Below are 21,593 nucleotides of genomic sequence, written 5' to 3' on the forward strand. Positions count from 1 at the left end.
GATGTCGTGTGGAAGGTCAAGGTTTCGTACATACACATTGAGAGCAGGTTTAGGTTACTTGATCTGCACCTTTTAATTCCCCAGAAACTTCACCTCATTTTCCCCCTCTGCTTGATGGAAGCATCTTGAGATGGAACTATATATCTGTGGCCATGTTTTGGTCAAATAATTTAAAATATAAACTTATTAAAAATTAAAAAAACCCATAGTACCTACATCCTGGGTCATTCTAGACTGAGGAGCATTGTGGAGTAATGTAAGGACACATACAGTATTATCTTAATGTGTCTCTGGAATAGTGCCATAACTTTGTCGTTTAAGTACCGTGGTAGAGATCACATGCTAAGCATTGATATTTTTAGTTGTCTGAAATAAATTTAAACCCATTTCATCCAGATTTTCATTTAACTTTTATTAATATATATGGTACACCTTCTTTCTTCTTAATCTTTAGAATTGCCTTTTCTTTCTTCTGGGTCGTTTGAGTTCAGATTAACACAGAACTTCATGAGAATTGCACAAAACAGCAGAATAGCTCCTTAAAGTAAATTAAAGCATACATTGTGAAAAATTAAGTCCTGTACTTTCAGCTTGAATCTAATATATTATTTTCTTATTTATTATACACAGTGATGGTGGGTGTTTTTGGTTTTTTTTATTGTGGGGCTTTTTTTTGTCTTTTATTGTTGTTTTTTTATTTGAAAGTGGAGGTCAGTATGCTGAAAGAGCATAGATGCTGACTTTCATATAGTGAAAACTGTGTAATTGTCGTAGTTCAGCCCCAATCGGGACCAGACTATGCAGTCTCTCTCTCACTCCCCCCACCCTCCAAGAGAATAGAGGGAGATGATATAAGAAAAACATCTCGAGGCTTGAGATAAGGACAGGGAGAAAATCCTTAAAGTTACCGTTACAGGCAAAACAGACTCGACTTGGGGAAAACTATTCATTTGTTTCTAAAACTAGCAGGAGAATGAGACAGGGAACAAGATAACCTCCCCCCACCCCTCCCTCTTCCCAGGCTTAACATTATCTCTACTACTACCTTCTCCCCGCTGAGTGACACAGCGGGGAAGAGGGAATGGGGGTCGCGGTCAGTTCATCACGTGTTGTTTTATGCTGCTGCGTCATCGTCAGGGGAAGAACTACTCACATTCCTCCTCTGCTCCATAGTGGGGTCCCTCCCACAGGCCACAGTCCTTCGTGAAACTGCTCTGGCGTGGGTCATCTCTTCCACAGGGTGCAGTCTCTCCAGAACAGCTGCCCCAGCGGGCTTTCCATGGGCCACAGCCTCCTTCAGGCCTCCACCTGCCCCAGTGTGGGGTCCTCCACAGGCTGCAGATGAATCTCTGCCCCTCCGTGACCTCCATGGGCTGCAGGGGGACAACCTGCTCCACCATGGTCGTCTCCATGGGCTGCAGGGGGACAACCTGCTCCACCATGGTCGTCACCACAGGCTGCAGGGGAATCTTGGCCAGGAGCCGCATTACTCCTCCCCCTCCTTCTTCACTGACCTTGGTGTCTGCAGCCATTCCTCACAACAGGCTGGCAGACGCCTCTCAGGATCCTTTTTACATCTTGTTCACTTCTTATCTCCTCTCCACTTCTTGCAGCCAGGCCGGGCTGAGTTGGGCCCAGTTGGCTGCCCGGTGGGAGGCCAGAGGGTGAGGCCTGCAAGGCCCACAAGGCTCGCACCTCCGCCTCTCTGCCTCTGCCCCCGCTCAGCTCCTTCACATCTTCTCTCCTTTTTTTTCTGTTTGCCCCTACTTAAATACGTTATCACAGAGGCATTATCACGGAACATTCTGCTACCAACTGGCTTGGCCTTGGCCAGCAGCGGGTCCACCCTGGGCCCAGCCAAGTCCACTGAACAAAGGGGAGCAACTTCTAGCAGTTTCCTACAGAAGCTACCACCTTAGGCCCCCCCCTCACTAAACAAAACCAGAACAGTAATAAAGCACAGAGATATTTGAGGACCCACTGAAGTAATTGGTAAATGTCCCATCTACCAAATAGGTTCAACAGTATTTCATAAAACATATCCAGCTTCTAAAAATGTATTCAAATTATCAGGAGCCGTACTCGACAAATATCATTGTTAGAAAATGCATTGCTTTTGGAATACACAAACATACTGAAAAAGTATGTTAAAATTTGGATTTGCCTGTTATTTTCTGAGAAGAGCAGTAGAAGGTCTATTTACAATTTTTTTTTAGGAAGACTACATGAAGTACTAATACAGTATGAGATACAGTGCTTACATAAACTGTTAATCATTTTCCAGGTTGTGAAAATATAGAAGCATTTTAACTGTGGGAAATACAGCTGATGTATTTTGTTTCATTCTTTGAGATGATACAAAAAAGAAAAATCTTAAATCCTTTCATTTTAACTTTCACACAGAAGAATTATGTCTAATACTACTGATTAGGAAATAGCAAGATTTTGAATAATTTTAGCAACATACGTGATTGGCAATAACAATTATACAGTAATTCTTGTATTTACCAGTTCTTGTCATAGATTTTTGAGGTCATAAATTATCATCTTCTACCTTCATGTAGTATAGACGGTGAATGCTCTGCTTGAGTAAACATTGGACAATTTTTGAGAGTATTTGAGAATCCAGTTTTTTGATTTGAAGAAATTCAGGTTAGGAAAAAAATGGGAAGGAAAAATTTTTGAAGTCCAGATCTAAGGCTCTTAGCTCATTCATGGCTTTCTAGATTTCTGGTACATCACGACATCACGAATAATTCACTAAGCCAAGTGTTTAATGAGCTGGAGGTTTTGAAATTTGTGACTGAACCTTGCAATCACCATACCTCTAGCCACAAATTCAGATAACCTGACAATTTTAACAAGAATTATCATCTTCAGGACTACCTGCCTGCAAGGGAAGAAAATGCTGAACTACTTCCCCACGAGGGAGCAAAAATGGCCATTTGTCCTGGAAGGGAGCCTAAAGCTCCGGATTCCTCACAGTTGGCAGCCCTGAGGAAGTCCATATGGTAGATATGTGAACATATCTAGAGGCAGGGAGAGCAGTGCTGACTGTGAAACTTTTGGGAGCTTAGTCTCAGCTAAGTCTGTGATGAGACTCATAGCCTTACAGAAAAATAGATAAGGTCCTGATGAAAACTTGCCCTCTATTGTTAGAAGTTACTGACTATATCTAAATACCTCAGTGGTTTTCTGGAAAATTAACACAGCCTTAAAGGTTGTGGAGCTATGGATCACATTCTGCCCTTCAGCTACAGCAGCACAGTAATTGCTTGTGCCTATCTGGCTGTCCAGATCTTCTTCACAGTTACTGCCTTACAGAGTATGATCTTTGGTCTTTGAAGTATGGCCCACATTCTTTGTTCATAAGAACAGGATCTTGGAATTGGCATGTTCTTCAGATGAGTCAAATCTGCCCGACGACTCAGGCCAGTATATGTACCTGGCCTGTCTCCAAAATAGTTTATCACTCCATTAATTTCTGTGTTATCTGCATATTTTGGTAGTATATAATCTACCAGAGTACTGGTGAAGATGGTTAATACTAGAGGGCTAAAACATATATCCTTGGGAATATAGTAGAAAGGCTTTTATTAAATATATATTTTTTAATTTTTACAATTATTTTTGTAAAGGAATTAATTTTTATACAAAATATTTTTTTTTCTGGAAAAAAATGTTAACCATTATAAATACGCTGATTTTATGAAGTGCATATTTTATTGTCTGAATGTTCAGTAGGAGAAGGCAAAATGTCAAGGTGTCTAAGTAAATTATATTGTAACATAGCTACCTTTATCAACAAATTTTAAAGTATCATCAAAGAGCAGTTTCAATTATTTTTGGCTACAGATTTTTCATTATAAACTGCTGACTGTTGCTAATTATGTATTCATCTTGTATCCCATGTCAGCTTTTGTATGATGTTACTAAGGATCAACATCAGGAAAAATAACTTAGACACACTATCCTCTCAGCACTTAGTAAAGATTAATTTAAACAAGTACAATTTTTTTTTTAATTTTATTTTTTTTCAGTTCTCCAGCATTTCCCAGGTGTTCCAGGATTGTTACGTATCAACAGCAATGGCTTGAAGAACTATCAGACTATGTTAATTTTGGGGGCCAAATGTTGTCTAGAATTTTTATTTTAAAATAAGGAAGAGCTATTTTTTTTTACTTTCTTAAAAAAATATGCTTATTAATACTAGCTATTAATTATCTCCAAATAATCATAGAATCATAGAACAGTTTGCGTTGGAAGGGACCTTCAAAGGTCATCTAGTCCAACCCCCCTGCAAGGAGCAGGGACATCCCTGACTAGGTCAGGTTGCTCAGAGCCTCATCCAACCTGGCCTTGAACATTTCCAGGGATGGGGCTTCCACCACCTCTCTGGGCAACCTGTTCCAGTGTTCTACCACCCTGAGCGTAAAAAAAATTTTCCTAACATCCAGTCTAAATCTACCTCCCTCTATTTTAAAACCATTACCCCTAGTCCTGTCACAACAGGCCCCACAACAGTCTCTCCCCATCTTTCCTGTAGGCCCCCTTGAGGTACTAGAAGACCGCTATAAGGTCTCCCCGGAGCCTCCTCTTCTCCAGGCTGAACAGTCCCAACTCTCTCAGCCTGTCTTCATAGGAAAGGTGATATTATTGATAGTTTATGTTTACTAGTAAACAGCTCTACATATGTATACAGGCATATGAATTATTTTTTAACCCTCATGAGCTACAAGTTGCTTTTTTAAGCTTCAGATTGTTGAGGAGGAATTATTACATTTCTCTGTTTTTTAATTTTCATTTTAATTAGTGCATCCTTCTGATGTGATTATGCACCTCTTTTTTAACATTTAATTATTTTTCAACTACTCCTAATCATAATCATTTTATGTTAAAAGATTTTCTTTTACTCAGTTTGACTCATACTTGTTTCCAGCTTTCGCATACTGACACTTTTAAAGCACCTTGTGTTTGTGTGTGCCTGTGTGTATTAATTATTGGGATTAGATTCTGAACATTAAGACATAACAAGTCTTAACTGCCTGAACGCAGGTGACCACATAGGGCTTTTTTTCATTTTTACCTAGGGAAGTGAGATTTAGAATAGAATTTCCTTCAGCTGGTTAAATAATTTCTTACAAGAGAAATTTATGAGATACAACTTTTAGAAACTTTTTAGAAACTCCGGTGGTTATAGCATTCATCTGCCACCCATAAGAATCCTTCACTGCAGCACAGCTTTTTTTTTTTTTTTTCCATTTTTTTCCTAATGCTAAAAAAAGAGCTCAGCAAGTTTCCTGTCCTCTTTAGTTGTCTTCAACATACCTTCCAACATAACAGACCTTCTCTTGTACCCCATCTTGTGATTTATTAGTTAGAGCACTGATTTATAACTATTCAAGATCCTGTTTCTCTAAATCTTCGATAACACTAATGCACATAACAGTGATACAGAGTTGCTATATCTCTCTCTCTCTCTGCCCGTCATCCCTAAGTAAGGCATATCCAATAATTTTATTATTTTTAATCATGACTCGCCAGGTTTCATTTCCACCAAGACCTTTTCTTTTTTCTCTCTTTCAGAATGAAGAACTTAGACCATTTTTATGTCTAGAGCTTATCTTTGTAGCGAGGTTAAGAATTTCTTCTTTTCCTGCTCCTGATGGCTTGCTCTTTGCTTTCATACATAATCTTTCAGGTGTCTCCTCTTAGATGTCAGGCTAAAACTAACTCTAGCCAGCCTGTCCTCAGTGTCCACACATTCTCTTCTGGAATGGTGACTCAGTCAGTATGGTGCAGAACCGTAATGTAAAGGTCATGAATTAATTCAGTCTACTGAGGTGAACTCCTTGTGAGTCACTAAGGTCCACATTCCCTTTTTCTGCATGTGAAAATGGTGAGGAAGTCCGTGTTTGTGTGAGACTAATGGCCTTGGGAGCAGAATGCTGTTCCTGGCCACAGAAATGCCAGGGGTGCATCTGGGGACAGCTGTGGTAGGCTGGCAGGTGATCGTCCTTTCACAGAATCAATGTGCATCTCATGTAGAATTTCAGCAAGTTGCTTGTTCGTGGCATCCAACATTAAATAGTGGAGGGGTGGAGGCTGAAGGTTTGACATGACAGATAAAGTCTTGAAAATCTGTGAGTGGGCATATAAATAAAGCCAAAGCAAGATTCCATTGGCTAAACATAGTCACCTACCATTGTTTGATGTGTCATAGAGCATCCCAGACACATGTTGCCGTATGTGACAGGGGTTCTAGGTCACAGGCGAAGGCAGGTAGATCTCTGCCTTTCTGGAGAAACAGCAGGCTATGTAGGATACACAACTGAATTTAAAGTGACACTGCATGCCTGCAGCTTTTAAAATCTTTTTTTCACTTCTTTGACCTGCTTCTGAGTCTGAATTGTGTGGATCCTATAGAGGTTTCTCCACCTTAGTGATTTATTCTTCGACTGTCAGTGTAGTTAAAAATGTACTCACAGCATTCTTGAATTGAAGTGCGTACTTTGGTTTGGAAAGACAGGCAAATCTGTTTTGTAGTTTGCGCCTTCTAAATTTACACAGACTATCGTAACAACTGGGGCAGTGTTTCCAGGTTAAGATAATAAAAGTTCTTTCAGCAGACTTTTCAGTGGTGATAAATGATGCTAGATAATGTTTTCTAACTTTTTTAAAAAAACATAGGCTGAAGATCAAGTAACTCCACTTCTAGTCTCCTGTCAAGTCCTTACACATTGCAGGAGTTGCAGAATAGCACAATGTACTGTATTCTTACTAGTAAAATGAAAAGAATATCATCATCTAGTGGGTAATTTTTATATTCCAGAGATGCAGTTCTGTGTGTTGATATGGCAGCCTGAAAAGCTTCAAATGCGTAGCAAATCTTAGGAGCTTAGAAGCCAGCCAGGGTGTGAACCCAAGGTGTAGGATAGACACTGCGGATGGGTTAAAGTTCAAGATTCAGTTTAAGTGCCTGTGGTAGGTATCCACAGATATGCCAAGTCTCCCGTGCTGTAGTCAATAGAGAGCAAAAGTGCCTGGAGACTGATTCAGTCCAGCCTGAAGTAGCACCTAGTAGCTAATCAGAGGAATTTTTTCTCAAGTTCTGGTGGCTACATTAACTAGGAATAAGTCCAGTTGCCTAAGCGCAGGGAGCTGGTGCCATTTCTGATGCCAGAGGGTAACTAAACATCTACTCAGGGTTGGCAGATACAACAGAGCACCTACCTGTACCCTTCTGTACCTTTCTATCTGGCAATTGAAGGCTTAATGGGATACCTTATGGAATCTCAGATAGCACCATTGGTTGAAGATGATGGAAGCTTATGCTCCTAATGTATACACACACAGAGCTATATGTGTCTTGATTTAAAAATGAAGTCCACTCAGAGTGGTGCAAAGGTCCCCATCAGAAGATTGCACTGAAGCCTCCTCATAGAGGCTGGTGCTGTATTAGCTTTTGTGATATCTGTTTATTTTAGAAGATGATCCCTTTAGTGTGGAGTAAATCACACTACCAGGAACCAGATGATGACTACCAAGAAGCAGAACTACAGTAGCACAGAGCCTTGTGAGAGTGGCCCTTTCCACCAAATCCCTGTCATCCACAAATTTTGTTGTGCTGACTCTTCCCTCCTGTTGTAATGAGCTCAGGAAGCTCTGTAAAAGCACCCCTTCATTTCTTCCTTGTTCACTACTTCTCACATCATTTGTGTTAAGGTACTGACCAAAGAAAGCTAGGTGATTAAAGAGTCAACTGCAAGTCACTTGGACTTGTTCCCATGTTTTTGTATGAGATATGCATCATTCTTACCAGATATCAATCCAAGGATATTGCTATAAGCCAGTGATTGACGGCTGGGAGAACTAGAGCCCCATGATCGATTTCTGTGCTTCCTGACCTTTACAGTGTCATCTGTATATATGAACCACTGCAGGTCTATCTGGCCATCCCGTTCTTCCAGGTCCAAAGAAGCTGATGATACACAGACTGAATATATTTTCCCTCACACAGTCTCTCAAAATAGTTCAGTGCAATCTACTTGTGTTGTACAGAATCATAAACTCTAGCTATCCTATGCACTTTACCTTTAAAGCCTGGTGACAATAGCACATGGAAGATCAGAAGAAAACATATGGCCCTGTGGTAACCACTGCAGAGCAGTGTTTATGATACTTTCTGAGGTCTAATCTGCAGCCCTGCCCCCGTCTGGTACATGTTTAAGATTGCTGTGTATTTATTACTACATAGAAAGCTACATTGGATAGGCATGCTGTCTATAAAATGAAGGTAAAGATTTAGCCATATATAACAAGTAAGCCCATTCCTGAAACTTGAAAAACACATCTAAACAATGAAACACTTTGGAAAAGGTCGTAATGCCATATTAAATATAATGAAATCTTTGAAGTTCTTATGATGGTTATTTATTTCCTTTTCAGTCATTATTCCTTCCTCCTTTCTTTTGGTTAGAAAGCGACCTATGGTGTACAACCCCTTGACTTTAGTTTTAAATTGTATCAAAGTCTGTTGAGTCCTTGTTTCCAAATAGATGGGAGTAACCGGGGGTTTATGTGAGAAACATAAAGAGGAAGCAGCACTTAGTTGCACACAATTTGCTCTGAAAGCAGGGCATGCAAATGGACTGATTAAAGCAGAAATTAATGCATTTTCTGTTTTTAAATAAACATAAAGATCCTAAAAATTGCCTGTAAGGTGGACTTTCCCTTATAGGATAAAATGGAATTAAAATAATGTCAATAAATTGTGTGAGAGACTATATCAGTCTGTGCATTGATAGTCTGTGCATGCAGGATAAGAACATTGACTGCCTGCTAATCTATTCCCAGATGGAGGTGGATGCAGACGAGAAGCGCCATCGCACACGCTCCAAAGGTGTTCGAGGTACGTCTCTTGCTTCAGTAAATCACTCAAGGCCACCGCTCAGGGTGACCTTCATCCTCCAGAATCTCTTTGCACGATTCCTTCTGACCCTTGCTTTCACATAACCTTTCTGGTAATTTTCTGTAGAAGAGGGGTACTTGTAATAGATGATAAATTTTTATATATTTTCCATCTCTCTGCAGTTCCCGTGGAACCAGCCATACAAGAGCTGTTCAGGTTAGTGCTCTGAGTGTAAAATGTATCCCCATTAGCAATTTAGAAAATTCATGCCTTTTAATGGGTATAATGCACTTTCAAGTTCATTGGTGGTTTGCTCATGCCCTGCTGCACTGATGAAATTAATTCCCTCGAGACTTGCTAATAAAAAGCATCCCCCTTTTTTTTTTTCCCTCAGTTATTTGATTTCTCTTTCTGTCTTTGTTGCCCTCCATCTCTGTAATACCTATTGCCTGCTTTTAGTATGATCTTTCTGCAGCACACCAGCACCTATATAATTAACTCTCTCTCTTTTGCAGCTGTCCCACCCCTGGCTGTGATGGCAGTGGTCATGTTAGCGGCAAATATGCAAGGCACAGAAGGTAATATCAGTAATTTTTCATAATTTAGTGAAGAGATTTGGTAAACAAGTTAGCTGGCATGACCTTGATAAACCAAACAATGATAAAAATTAGCTATTAGACATTCTAGAAGCCATACGGTTTCACTTCTTTTTTTTCCTTCTGAATGTCACACAAAATCTAATTCACATTTTTGCTGAGAAAACTTGTTCTCATTGTCAATCTTCTCTCAATTTTTGCATACAATTCTCTTGCTCATGTGTTGCAAATTAAAATGTGGCCCTATTGACATGTTGGTGCCAGTGCGACTTCTGTTATTTAATGTATTTTATAACTGAATGAGAACGAACTTGGGAACATTTTAAGTTCAATGATCAGGTTAGATTCAAGGGTCAAAGCCTGAAACAAATCAGTGGTAGTAAGACTTCAGGATTCAAATGTTATATTATAGTTATAGATACCTTTACTTCAGTTTCCAAGCACGATATGTGGAGACATCTCCTTTAAGAAAATGTTTTTAGCTGTTTATTGTTAATAATATATCAAGGTACATATGTTACACATGCTACATGTGCTTCAAATTAATTTAGAGCTCAGTCTTTACAATTCTGTGTCTGCAATGTCAATGTTCAATAGTGTTGTATATCTAAATAGCATTCCTTTCCCGAATCATTTGTCCATGAATTTCTTTTGCAATATTTTGAAAATGTAACAGCTCTAGAATACATGAATTTTTCTCATGTGCTGTGCATTTTGTTTAACATATTTTATACAGCAGCCCATTGTAGGAGATAAAATGGCTGATGTTTTGGCCATCTCTCTTCTGAATAAAGGGAGGTGTTCAAACCGGTGTTAAATTCTCCAGAAACTATTAAGATTTTTTTCATTCTTGACTTTTTCAGGTTTTAAAGCACTTGTGGTGTTTACAAGAACGCATATTTCACGCCATATTTCTTAACTGCTTCGTAGTGAGGGCATATGGTTTTTATGAATTAAATTTAAATTATACTTTTGTGGTTAAGGCATTTATTTGAAACTGGAGAAGATATCAAACAGTGACATATCAGTCCACTCAGTCCCACTCAGTCCATTCACGTCCCTTTTTTCTTAACAGTGAATGAAGCTTAGGGAGAAATCTAGAAAATACTTTCAAAATTCTAACAGGAAAAGTGATATGCCTGATATTAAAATTCTTTATATAAAATATCAAATAATTATATACAAATTTATTTTCCTAATCTTTTGTTCACTCATAAAAGTGGTAACATTTTTGTGGTTATTTGAAGGATTTGGTTAGATTGGAACACTGATTTAGGAAAGGTAATAAAAATAATCCTTCTTAAATAATTCTTCTTAAATTCACTTGTGACTTCTCATTTCAAATCATGGTTTTCTTTTGTTCTTTTTCTTTGTGTAAATACAAGCCTCATTAGTAATTAATGAATGGCATCAAATCCTTTATTTCCCCTCAGAAATTTCACGAGCAGTCAACACTTAAATGACGTGATTACAATGTCCTTTTTCATTAGAAGATTGTAACTAGGTACATTTCTTTACACTTCGTGGGATTTGCGTGCAGATTTCATAAACAAAAGTCTTGAAACATACAGAAAGAAACTCTTTAGCTTAAAAAAAATCTGACTTCTGAATTTCTCGAACTTTGATCTATGTATCTGTATTTGTGTAAAATCACCCTTTTGTGGGAAGGGGAGGGAATAGATGTGAGGTTTGGAAAGATTACATGCAGTTTTGAGACATTAATCCCATATTTTGCTTTCTTGACATGATTCTGGTATGTCGGTACACGAACAGACTGAATCTCAGAGCTGTTAATTAAATGAAATTTTGGGTGGATGCGCAAAGAATAAAAATTGGAAATACATCAAAAATTCCTTTTTTTCCTACTAGCTTAAGATTTTGTGGGGTTTTTATGTTTTCTTGTCACCCTGATTGCCAATCCACTAATCAAAATATAATTAACCAATATATGTCTTATTTAGTGTAAAAACACAAAGTTCTTTGTTGAGGTTTACAAGCTACATGTCTTTTTTATAAAAGAGCAGTATTTTTTTTTTATCTAGTCCAGCCAACACCTAGTAAATTTAATTTTTTTAAAGAATCTGAAGGAATATATATTTTTTTTCTGTTTTACTCTTTGGGTGGGAAAGACCCTCAAACATTTCTTCCAAGGAAATCAGACTGTCTTAAAAATTTGATGTGTTCAGGGAATTGCATATCTCAGCTGATGCCTGATTCAATTCTGTTTAGACCTACAGAGTATTTTAATGAGGTTAAGACCTTTCCATTCACAATACCAGACCGGCTCATTATTAGGAATGAAATGTATTTGCTTCCACTAGATGTAGTCAGAGCTCTCCAGAATTCTATTTCTTCTATAACTGCTTGAAGTCTCTGAAATTTTGAGGCTTTTTTTTCCTTGTAATTTTGTTTTTGTAATATCATTGTAATAGTGAAAACCATATTCAGATACTTCATTAAACTTGAACTGAAATAAACAGACCCTTTCAAATTTTCAGACAGATTCAGGGGATGAATGTTATTCTACTGATAAAATAACAGGTAGAAGTTACAGAAGAGTTTTATCATATATTTTGTACCCTAATTATACTTTTAGTTATGAAAGAGCTGCAATGTTAGCGCTAGCTAGGGAAACAAGCAGACCTTATGTGTCATCAATGTTTTCTTTGAAGTGTATAAAAACACAAAACTGGTACTAGTTAGGGTAAGAGTGGCAACAGCTTGTTGTATCATCTCTATCTTTTTGATTTTTAATTTGTGTCAAATCTTAGTTTGAAGGGAAACCTTACGTGACTTGGTACTTTGCTCTCAGCTTTTCAGCTTGGTGCTTAATTTTAGCTTGCTAGTTGGGCATGCAAATAGACAGGTAAGATGGACAGGCTTCTCTGCAGGTCACTTTAGGACAGAATGCTAAGATCTCTAAAATATACGCAGTAAAAGCACCTCTCTCCAGTGACTACATAAAAGTTCAGAAAGATTAGCATCCCGGTTTGGGCACTGAGGGTAAGTGCCCCAGGTGTGCCTGTCTTCTTCAGAGCAGACTGTATTTTAGTAATACCTAGAAACCTGAAGTTATCATGGACCCTCTAGCACTGTCTGTTTTGCACAGCATGACGCAGTGTCTCGATGTTAGAGTTTACACAGATAGGACTTCAGTACCTGTTGTTTATGCTTCCAGGCACCTGAGGCCAACTAACTACTCACAGTTCATGGAGTTAAAGAAATGCATGTATCTTTGCAGTATCAGGTCCTAAAAAATAAAAGGAAGAAAAAATCTTGTGAAACATCTGAAAACAAAAACAAAACCAAAAATAAGCCATAGTGGTGGAGACAAGAAAAGAATTCAAATCTTAGGGGTGAAAACCAGATCTTCACCCTGGGCCATGCCCCTTATACTGTTTATTTTATTCATTTGGTAGCTCTTCAGGTCCATTATGCATAGCAACATAATAATAAAGAGTACTTTTATGTGTTCAGAGCTGTGAATTAATTTTGAACAATAAGCTTGGTCCAGATCCTTGAATACTTTTAGCTGTGAACAATCCAGCTGGGTATGTAGCAGTTACACAAACCACACCAGGACAGCGTTCCCAGAACTGTTGTTTTCAGGACGTCTGTCGGCTAAGCGTCTGAAGAAAAACATAGATTCGAGTGTTCTTTCTTTTCAATTAGTAGGAACTTTGCCAGTCACATTAATCAACTTTAAAGATAACAAGATTCACATGCTATGTGCGCAAATATAAATGTAAAAACGAATCCAGTTTCTGGTCTAAGTTCTGCAGGTGCAAATCCTATAGTTACTCGAGAGCAACTGAGTGCAAACTGATCTGTGTTATTCACTGAGTAGGTGTGAATGATGGTTTTAGAAATATTACGCCCTACTGTGTTGCTTTGCAGTTAGCATTTTTTTAAAAACACATCGTATACCAAATAGATGCCCATAGTTTGCCATGTAAATAGGTACGTAAAGACATCATAAAAATTCTAACTAGATTCCATTTTAAAAGTACTGATTGTATGCAATGGCCTATTTGTAAAGCTTAATATCATATTTTATTTTTTTTCTTAAGTAACAAAAGCAATTAGATTCTGTAGTGGATTAATCACTTGCCAAATACCACATGCTTCAAAATGAAACACATTCTAACAAATCAGAGCCCTAAAAAGAACTTTAGGCTTGTAGCGTGTATATTAATGTAGGATTCTTTTAATTATTTTAATTAATTTAGGATTCTTTTAATACATATATCAGTGCACATTTGAAAGCAGGTAAAGCCATTGTATAGAAATTAAAGCAAAACACAATCTTAGTCTGAAACAATATGTATCAAGTTTCAGTGAAGGATGAGTTGTTAAGACCAAACGATAAACCCTTCGAATTTAAAATGGAAATACTGATAGAGCACTGAATATATAATGAATTTTAATTTGATTGCTGAAAATAAGAATTCAGATGAAATAAACCAACTTAAACATTTCATAACCAAGGAATTTTGCATGCCTTTTCTTCAGTTCATCTTGCATTTGTAAGGGATTTTTTTTCATTAATCAGACAGATACAATGTCTTGCAAAAAGAAGCGAGTCTCAAAAATGAAGAGGAATCATAAAATAATATTTGGATCTATAATGTATGAATTGTCCCTAACCTTATGAAATATATTGCATTTTGATTTTCCACCAAATTTCTCAATATCAACCAGTTCATTGTTGTTTTACTACATTGTCTCTATTTCTACTGCGTTATACAGATAGAATTGTTTTTACCATCTTTTAATTTTTAAGCATGACATTTGTCACATCATGCAACAGATATATTTAAATTTTTAAACACCTTAGAGTTTAGCATTGCTGTTTTGATTAGGAAAAGCCCCACATACCCCTGTATTGCCTTGCTATTATGTACTGCAGTGTAGTCGTCTATATTTTAGAACAGAGTGAGTGAAATAATTCAGGCTCCCAACCATCAAAATTAAAAGACTCAAATGTCTCTCTCTTATTAGAAAATTATTGAATTTCTGTGGCTTGTTGTGCCATATTTCTTATTCAAATTTTTTCATTTCGTATACCTTTTCACCCACCAGTTTGATTGCCATGGCTGCAGCCGTGGGTGAATAATTGCCTGTCTTCACAGGAGCATGTTCTGGAGCTAAAGTCGAGTGCTTGCTTCCTGATGTATGCCTCATTTGGATTCTGCCGACAGCCTAGGGGCTGTATTATTCATGCCTTGACAGATAGCACTCACTAAAAGCTTTGGAACAGGGCCAGGTACTGGCAGAGAGATAGTAGAGCATTGCAACTTGCAACTGAGAGGAGCATCTATAATACAAAAAAGAGAAATCCTCATACCTCCCTTTTACTGGTCTCACTTTGATGGAGAATTCATTTGCATCAAAATAAAATACCCTAAAAATAAATATATTTTTTCTAAACCACGCTTGAAAGTTTAACACAATTTTCCACGTTTAATTGCAAAGCTGATTTTAATTAGTAAGGCCCTGCATGTGAAAAATGAAGATTCACTTGGGTGAGTGTAACACATTGCAGTGTCTGCTGAATGCTCTAATTAATGTATGGCTGCTGTACAACAGGGTGCACTGTGGGATATTTATGAAAAATTCTGTGCACGCAGCCAGTCTATCTGTATTTTAGTTCTTGAATTCACAAGAATAAATAACTTTTCCCCCTTTATTCTTTATGAGACATCATTGTGCATGCCATCACTCCATCCATAAACTTTATGGCATGCCTGTCCTTTTTACTATTTGTCAACGATATTATAAATCAGAAGCCAGGACATACATATTTTAACATTAATTTGATAGCAGCGCATGGTTGCACGCTGTGCAGAACCCGAGGTCCACTGACGCATTTGTGTTAAAGCCTAACCACAGAACAGTGAGGTCCTTATTGTTGCTTGCTTTTATGATACTGTGAAAAATCCCACCGAATGCTGGAAGTCAACCTTTATGATAGTGCTAAATAATGACAAAATGATTCACTGAGGAAAAATTGTACTCTGACACTGCCTATGCAATTTAATTCTATTTCATTTAATGGTATATTTGCTAAAGATTTTGGGATGATGTGATAAATACCAAGAATGATATTATAAATGTATTTTATACAAAGTAATCCACCATTCACAGTTTGTAAAAAATGCTAATCAATGAAGCTTCACTGCTTTGTTAAAGCCAGCTAAAGAGAAATAAGTAAGTAAATAAATAAATAAAATAAGTGAAAGAGCATAGGGATTTTTAAACAGAACACTAAAACAATAAATAAATGTGCTGACAGAGAATCCATAATGTATTAGAGGTCTGTATTGGCTGCTGTCTGAATTCAGCAATATATCCTTTGTCTGATTGTTGATTAATGATTAGAAAGGTGCAAAGTTGGGTCTGAAACGTCAGCCAAATATACACCAGCAATTGGTGTGTGGCTCTGCATGCTAGTGGCCATTGTCTAGAGGTGACTACACAAAGGAGCCGCAGTTCAATTCTTCCTACCACCATCTGGATCGGGAATAATAATTTCAGTTGCAGCAAGTTGCAGGATCTGCATGTACCAGGAGTACTAGCCTAATAAAAGGTAGAGGGGAATAAAATCAGATGCAGGAGCCTGGAGAGTGCTGACCCAACTGTGCAGCATCAGCAAACAGCAGATTTGGGATGGGCTTTCTTCAGTGGGTCCCCAAGCTTCTATGTTGCTGAAATGATACGCGCATTTTCTTTCAAAAAGAAAAGGTCCTGGGCATATTTCACATGCAGCAGTCCACTTACAGCCACAGTATTTTCGGTGGAAGGATTTGTCTGGAGATACTGCCATCAACTACAAAATAAATAAAGACCATGCAGAAAGTATGGGAAAGAAAAAAAAAAAAAAGAAAGAATAGAACATACAGTAATAGTGGGGAGATAATTTCCCTGACAAGATCCTGGAAGTAGCTATGTACGTTTTTCCTTTGCCTATGGGAAATTTATTTGGTTGGCCTGGTAGCTTTGCTGGGAACATTGCGTTATTGTATTCTCTTAGGAGAGAAATAAATCATCTGAGGTTGAGTAATTTGTGCTTTCCGTAATGGAAAAGAGGATCTACAGGACTGATTGCCCAGAGAGGTGGTAGATGCTCAGTCCCTGGAAACATTGAAGGCCAGGTTGGATGAGGCTCTGAGCAACCTGATCTAGTCGGGGATGTCCCTGCTCCCTGCAGGGGGGTTGGATTAGATGACCTTTAAAGGTCCCTTCCAACCCAAACTATTTCTATGATTCCATGATTTGCACATGATGGGCAAGACATTTCATTTCCCTATGCCTCTATTTCTTCACTTGTAAACAGAAATAGAATTTCAGGCATCTTAAGATGTAAAGACCGAAGCATATATGGGAGATTATTACAAACACTGGGTCCAAAACTCTCTCTCTGATATTTATTTGGTATTTAAAGAAATACCTGTTAAATGACCATTGATGTCAGAGAAAGTCTAACCTTACATTTCAGTGCTTTTTGGATCAAAACATTTTTCTGGAGGACAGAGCAAAATTAACTGATTTGTAATGATATGACAATTTTACATTTAGAGTCAACTCTAGTTCCCTAGTTCATATTTTGTGAATTATTTCTACAACATTTCTGTAAAAATACTGATTCTGAGGTTTAAAAAGATGGGAGTATTTAAGACATCTGTTTATTAATGTGTATTTTAGTGATAATGCAGTCATGGTTATTAGCCTTATGCTAAACCAAAAAAGCCGTGAGCAACATTGTACACTGGATTTAGGGTTCTACAGAGCTGCCTACATCCTCCTACCTGCAGTTGTTCTGAGGAGCAGCGCAGCTACTGTGTGTGCAGTTGAAAAATGGCCTCCGGATTGGAGCATCCCAAGTCAGGGCTTTGGAGACAGGAGAATTTACTGATGAATAGATAGAATACTCAAAAAGGGGGCAGGGGAAATCACATAAGTAAAAAATAAATAAAGTTATAATTATCTTTTTCTTTAAAATATTTTATGAGATCAGACACTGTAAGTATTACCTGAGCTAGCAAAAGAATATGAAGAAAACAAGAAACCAACTCAAATATGAAGGAACCAAAAACCAAGGTCTATCTATTCTGCATGTTCTAAATCACTAGCCCACACTAGCAGAAAAATCCTCATAGATGTATATGTAGAAATAGGAGATAAGTGTGGCACCAAAAAAAAAAAAATAAAGAAGTGAGAAAATAAAAACAACGTTGTAGGAAAAAAAATAGAAAAAAAAATAATAGTTTGGTGAGTTTTGGTTCTTTTTTTTTCCCTCCCCATAAAAATACACTATGATGTGTCTTTAAAGGCTTATATTGAAGTTTTTCAATAAGTTGAGACAGCCCTTTCAAAGACATCACTTCTTATTAGTGGTTGATATGAAGTACTGCTTCTAGTAGTGTCAGCTCAGGACAGGGAAAGGAGAGGTACTCCTGAGCCATCTTTGATGACAATAATAAATCTAAGTAAATACATCCATGGTACAGAATCAAATGCCCAGGAGGGAGATAGCTCCTGAAGGCATCCTCAGCACTATACAGCTTAGGACACTGTAAACAGGGATAACTTCAACCAGATGAGTGGACCTACTGAGTTAGTTTCCTGGCTACTCACCTGAATCGTCTCCCCGAGAAAATCTTGAAGCTTATCGATTACATGAAAAGGAATTTCAGAACCTAATGTCCTTTCATTATTTGCAAGAACCAGCAGTGCCACACTGCAAGTATGCATGGAAGAGTGGAGAAGAGATATAACGCCTAAGAGAAAATACTCCTGTGATTGAAATCGAGTCTTTGTCTTAAATCTATGATTTATGATAAAATTTGTAATACTATAAAGCCAAATGAGACAGGACAGGACAGGATATGATTTGCTTTAAATGCCAATAGCAGCCATTTAAACCAGCTTTTTTAAGATCAGTTCCCTGGAGCTGGGATAGATTTCTCTACCATAAATTTTTTCATTTAAGGTGATGAGCAGGCCACTAAATTGGATGAACAATTAGTGAATGAATGCTTTCTGTCCAACTGATACTCATGAAAGAAATCAGCCAATGATATGCACCTGCTGCTGTTTTTCACCCTCATAATGTCTCCATGAGAAAATCTTACCTATACTTTGTGAATAGGGGGAACAGGTATTCAGAATAAAGGGTACAGCTAGGAATTGGCATATATTTTACTTCTGCTTTAAGTCATCCAGTCCAAAGTGTGGACCCTTGTCACCCTTCCTTTATTTTGTGTCTAACTCTGAAGTCAAAGTAGAACTGTACTTTTAACATTAAACTTGTCCAAATTTCTAGTGTTTTGCCAGGAAACGTTTATTTGGGCACTTTGATACCTATGTCATACTAAGTATGTAGCATAGTACATTTCTAATATCTTACCTGCTTGTTTCAGTGTAGCAAATGTTTCTAAAGTCCTCTAATTTGTAATCTATTAAAAAAAATGGCGCTCACCCACTGTTTTATTTTTTTTGTCAATAGGGGTTAGGAGACATTTCTCCCACCTTCTGGGAACTTGCATTGACTATAAAGAAGTCAAGATGTCAGGGTGCTTGCATTCTCTTTTCTTGATCTGTTCTTATTTTATGGACAATAATATATCCAAAAGGAAGAGGGAATACTATAGTTTTGTAACTTTGAGCAGTCACTTGGGAGAGAAGAACCCTGTTTCCAGTCCCAGCATTAGCACTTTGTATAGAAGACAGACACTCATTTTAGAGAGAAGTGGAATGAATCCTTCACCAGTAGCAAAGAACATGTAAATGTTTGGGGTTTTTTTTTGCATGAAGTATTAGAGAAGTGGACACTCTCAACCCAGATTGCTATAAAACCTCACGAGCAAGCAGTCTTCTGAGAAGTGTAAAATGAACCTTCAGTTACCCCAGGCAAAAGAGGATATTAAGCACAAATTTCTCACATGTTTCTGTGTGTTCTAGATTAGATAGCAGCTAAGGTTGGGATCATTATTCCTCCTCTTAACTGGCTCCAAGTCAAAAGACAGAGTTAATCTCTGTTTCTGTAAGAAAAAAAGAAGGTTTAAGGTGATTAATTCCAGAAGCGGAAATCCCCCGCTACAGAAAATACCCTTCTCCAGTCCGGATTACAGCATCTAAATTCTGCTGTGTGTTAAGTGCCTACATGTCCCTGGGTATTAGAAGAGAAGCAGACATACCTCACTTGGATGTTAGAATTTCACTGTGCAGCTATGCATAGAAACTGAGAGCTTTAATACATTCATTCCCTTGGTAAACTAGCAGTTCGTGACTCTCTGCTACCACACAAGAAATTTGCGTCACAGCCAGAAGTTGAGTCATACCTCTGAATTCTACTCCAATGCCTTTTGCTTTAGACCATCCTTCTTATTTTAAAAGTTCATTTATACAAAGATTAGTAAAAGATTTCTTGTTACTGAGCATTTGCAGGGACAATAAGAATAAAGTGCTAGAATTACTGAAATACTGTTTAATATAGATCTTGCTTGGGCGTGGCTTCTTCTAGAATGATCAATGAGTATTAATGGTTTGTTGGTTCTTAGGAACCATAAGGACTACTTCAGGAGAAGGGGACAAGCAAACAGTCATCTCGGACAAGAGGATATGTCATATATCGTGACGTATTTGATGAATATTCTTTGACATGAGTCTTACAGATATTTATATGTCATTAGCCACCAAACAAAAAAAAATTATTTTGAAACCTGTTTCTCAGAGAATTCTCTGGATATCCCATTCTTTGTGAAAGGAAGTATAAAGTGTGAAATCCCAACTGAATAGATGGCTGGTTGCAGCTAATTTACTACGGCAACTGTATTTTATGCTCATAAAGCTTTTCCAACTGTTAATTTTAAAACATTTCACAACTGTTAACACAGTAGCCTCAGTGCATTTTGTGACAGTAAGTGTCTGAATCCAAATGACACCAAAGGTCATATTGCTTATGATGTTGTAATGCATTTGCAATAGCACATTGACTCACAAGACTGGTCATAGCAGCTTTTTACCAGCGCACATTTATAGTGCATAGTGGTTTGGAATGGAAGTGAAAAAAAAAAAAAAAAAGATTGTTTATCTGTCTGAAAATGTAGCAATAATTCTGATAGAATGTAATTGCATTACTTTATTTTGAGCAGGGCTTTGGAATTAACATTTCTAGTTCTTAAAACACAGACACTTAGGTCTTTTTTTAATTCCACGTGACATAAGGTATTACCAGTTTTACAGTCTTCTGTCCCTTCCACAATGGTGAATTTGTTTCAGTGCTACTGGCAAGGAAAGTGTACTACTTTCTGAGTCATAGTACTGTCTCTGCAGCACCTAGGTGTTCCTTGAAAATACTGACGTACTCAGAACTGACGTAGCCTGGCTTTGCTTAGCTTGTGAGACCTAAAGAGACAGAGAAAGATGGACTCAGAAACTGAGTCAGAGTTATAAAACAAATATCATTTTAGAAAGAATGAAAATAAATTCTGACTGCTGTGTTAACTTTATAACTTAGCAGTCAAGCTTGCTGCTTCCACTTACGTTATTAAAAAGATGTAGGAGGAAGGCCTGAACAGTTAAAATGGCATTGACTAAAGTGTAACCCTTTATTTAAAATGTCAGCATTTAAGCAAAACTGTAAACCGGAGAAAACATTTAGCTTTTTCTATCTACTATAATTTTGATTGTTCACTGAAAATTATAGCAGTCAGTCAGATTTAGAAATCACACTTTAGTGGACAGCTTGGGTACAGCCATAACAGAACTACCATGGTTAGTTTAGATTTACTATTAGCAATTTTTCTTTTTTAAATTTTTATGTATTGTATGGATTAAACTGATCTCTTGTGTAAGCAGGAATAGAATTTCATGCCTTTTACATTTGGGCAGTTTGTAATAATGTTGCTCTAGAACTCTGTTAAAAAAACCCCAAACCTCCGCAGGAAGATGAAAATTCATTGGCTGGTCTGAAAAACACAGATGATACTAAACTCCCTATTTCTTAAGCCATAAGGAAATTTAGAATCATCTGGTGAAGAGTTGGGAAATATTTACTACTGGCTACATTACAATATAGCTTT

The 21,593-nt window shown here is 37.5% G+C and overlaps 1 protein-coding gene across 7 annotated transcripts in view; it reads left to right on the top strand.

The window, feature by feature from the left end:
- Positions 1-21,593, top strand: part of MYT1L (myelin transcription factor 1 like) — a 319,362-nt gene that overhangs the window by 176,733 nt on the left and 121,036 nt on the right. For all 7 annotated transcript variants that reach the window (XM_086744916.1, XM_086744921.1, XM_086744914.1 and 4 more), the window contains 3 exons: positions 8,857-8,911; positions 9,094-9,127; positions 9,427-9,489. In XM_086744916.1, the coding sequence (XP_086601042.1) occupies positions 8,857-8,911; positions 9,094-9,127; positions 9,427-9,489 (152 nt within the window). The remainder of the gene's footprint in view (positions 1-8,856; positions 8,912-9,093; positions 9,128-9,426; positions 9,490-21,593) is intronic.

This window comes from Chlamydotis macqueenii, chromosome 3, assembly GCF_036417535.1.
Source record: "Chlamydotis macqueenii isolate bChlMac1 chromosome 3, bChlMac1.mat, whole genome shotgun sequence".
Taxonomy (NCBI): Eukaryota; Metazoa; Chordata; class Aves; order Otidiformes; family Otididae; genus Chlamydotis; species Chlamydotis macqueenii.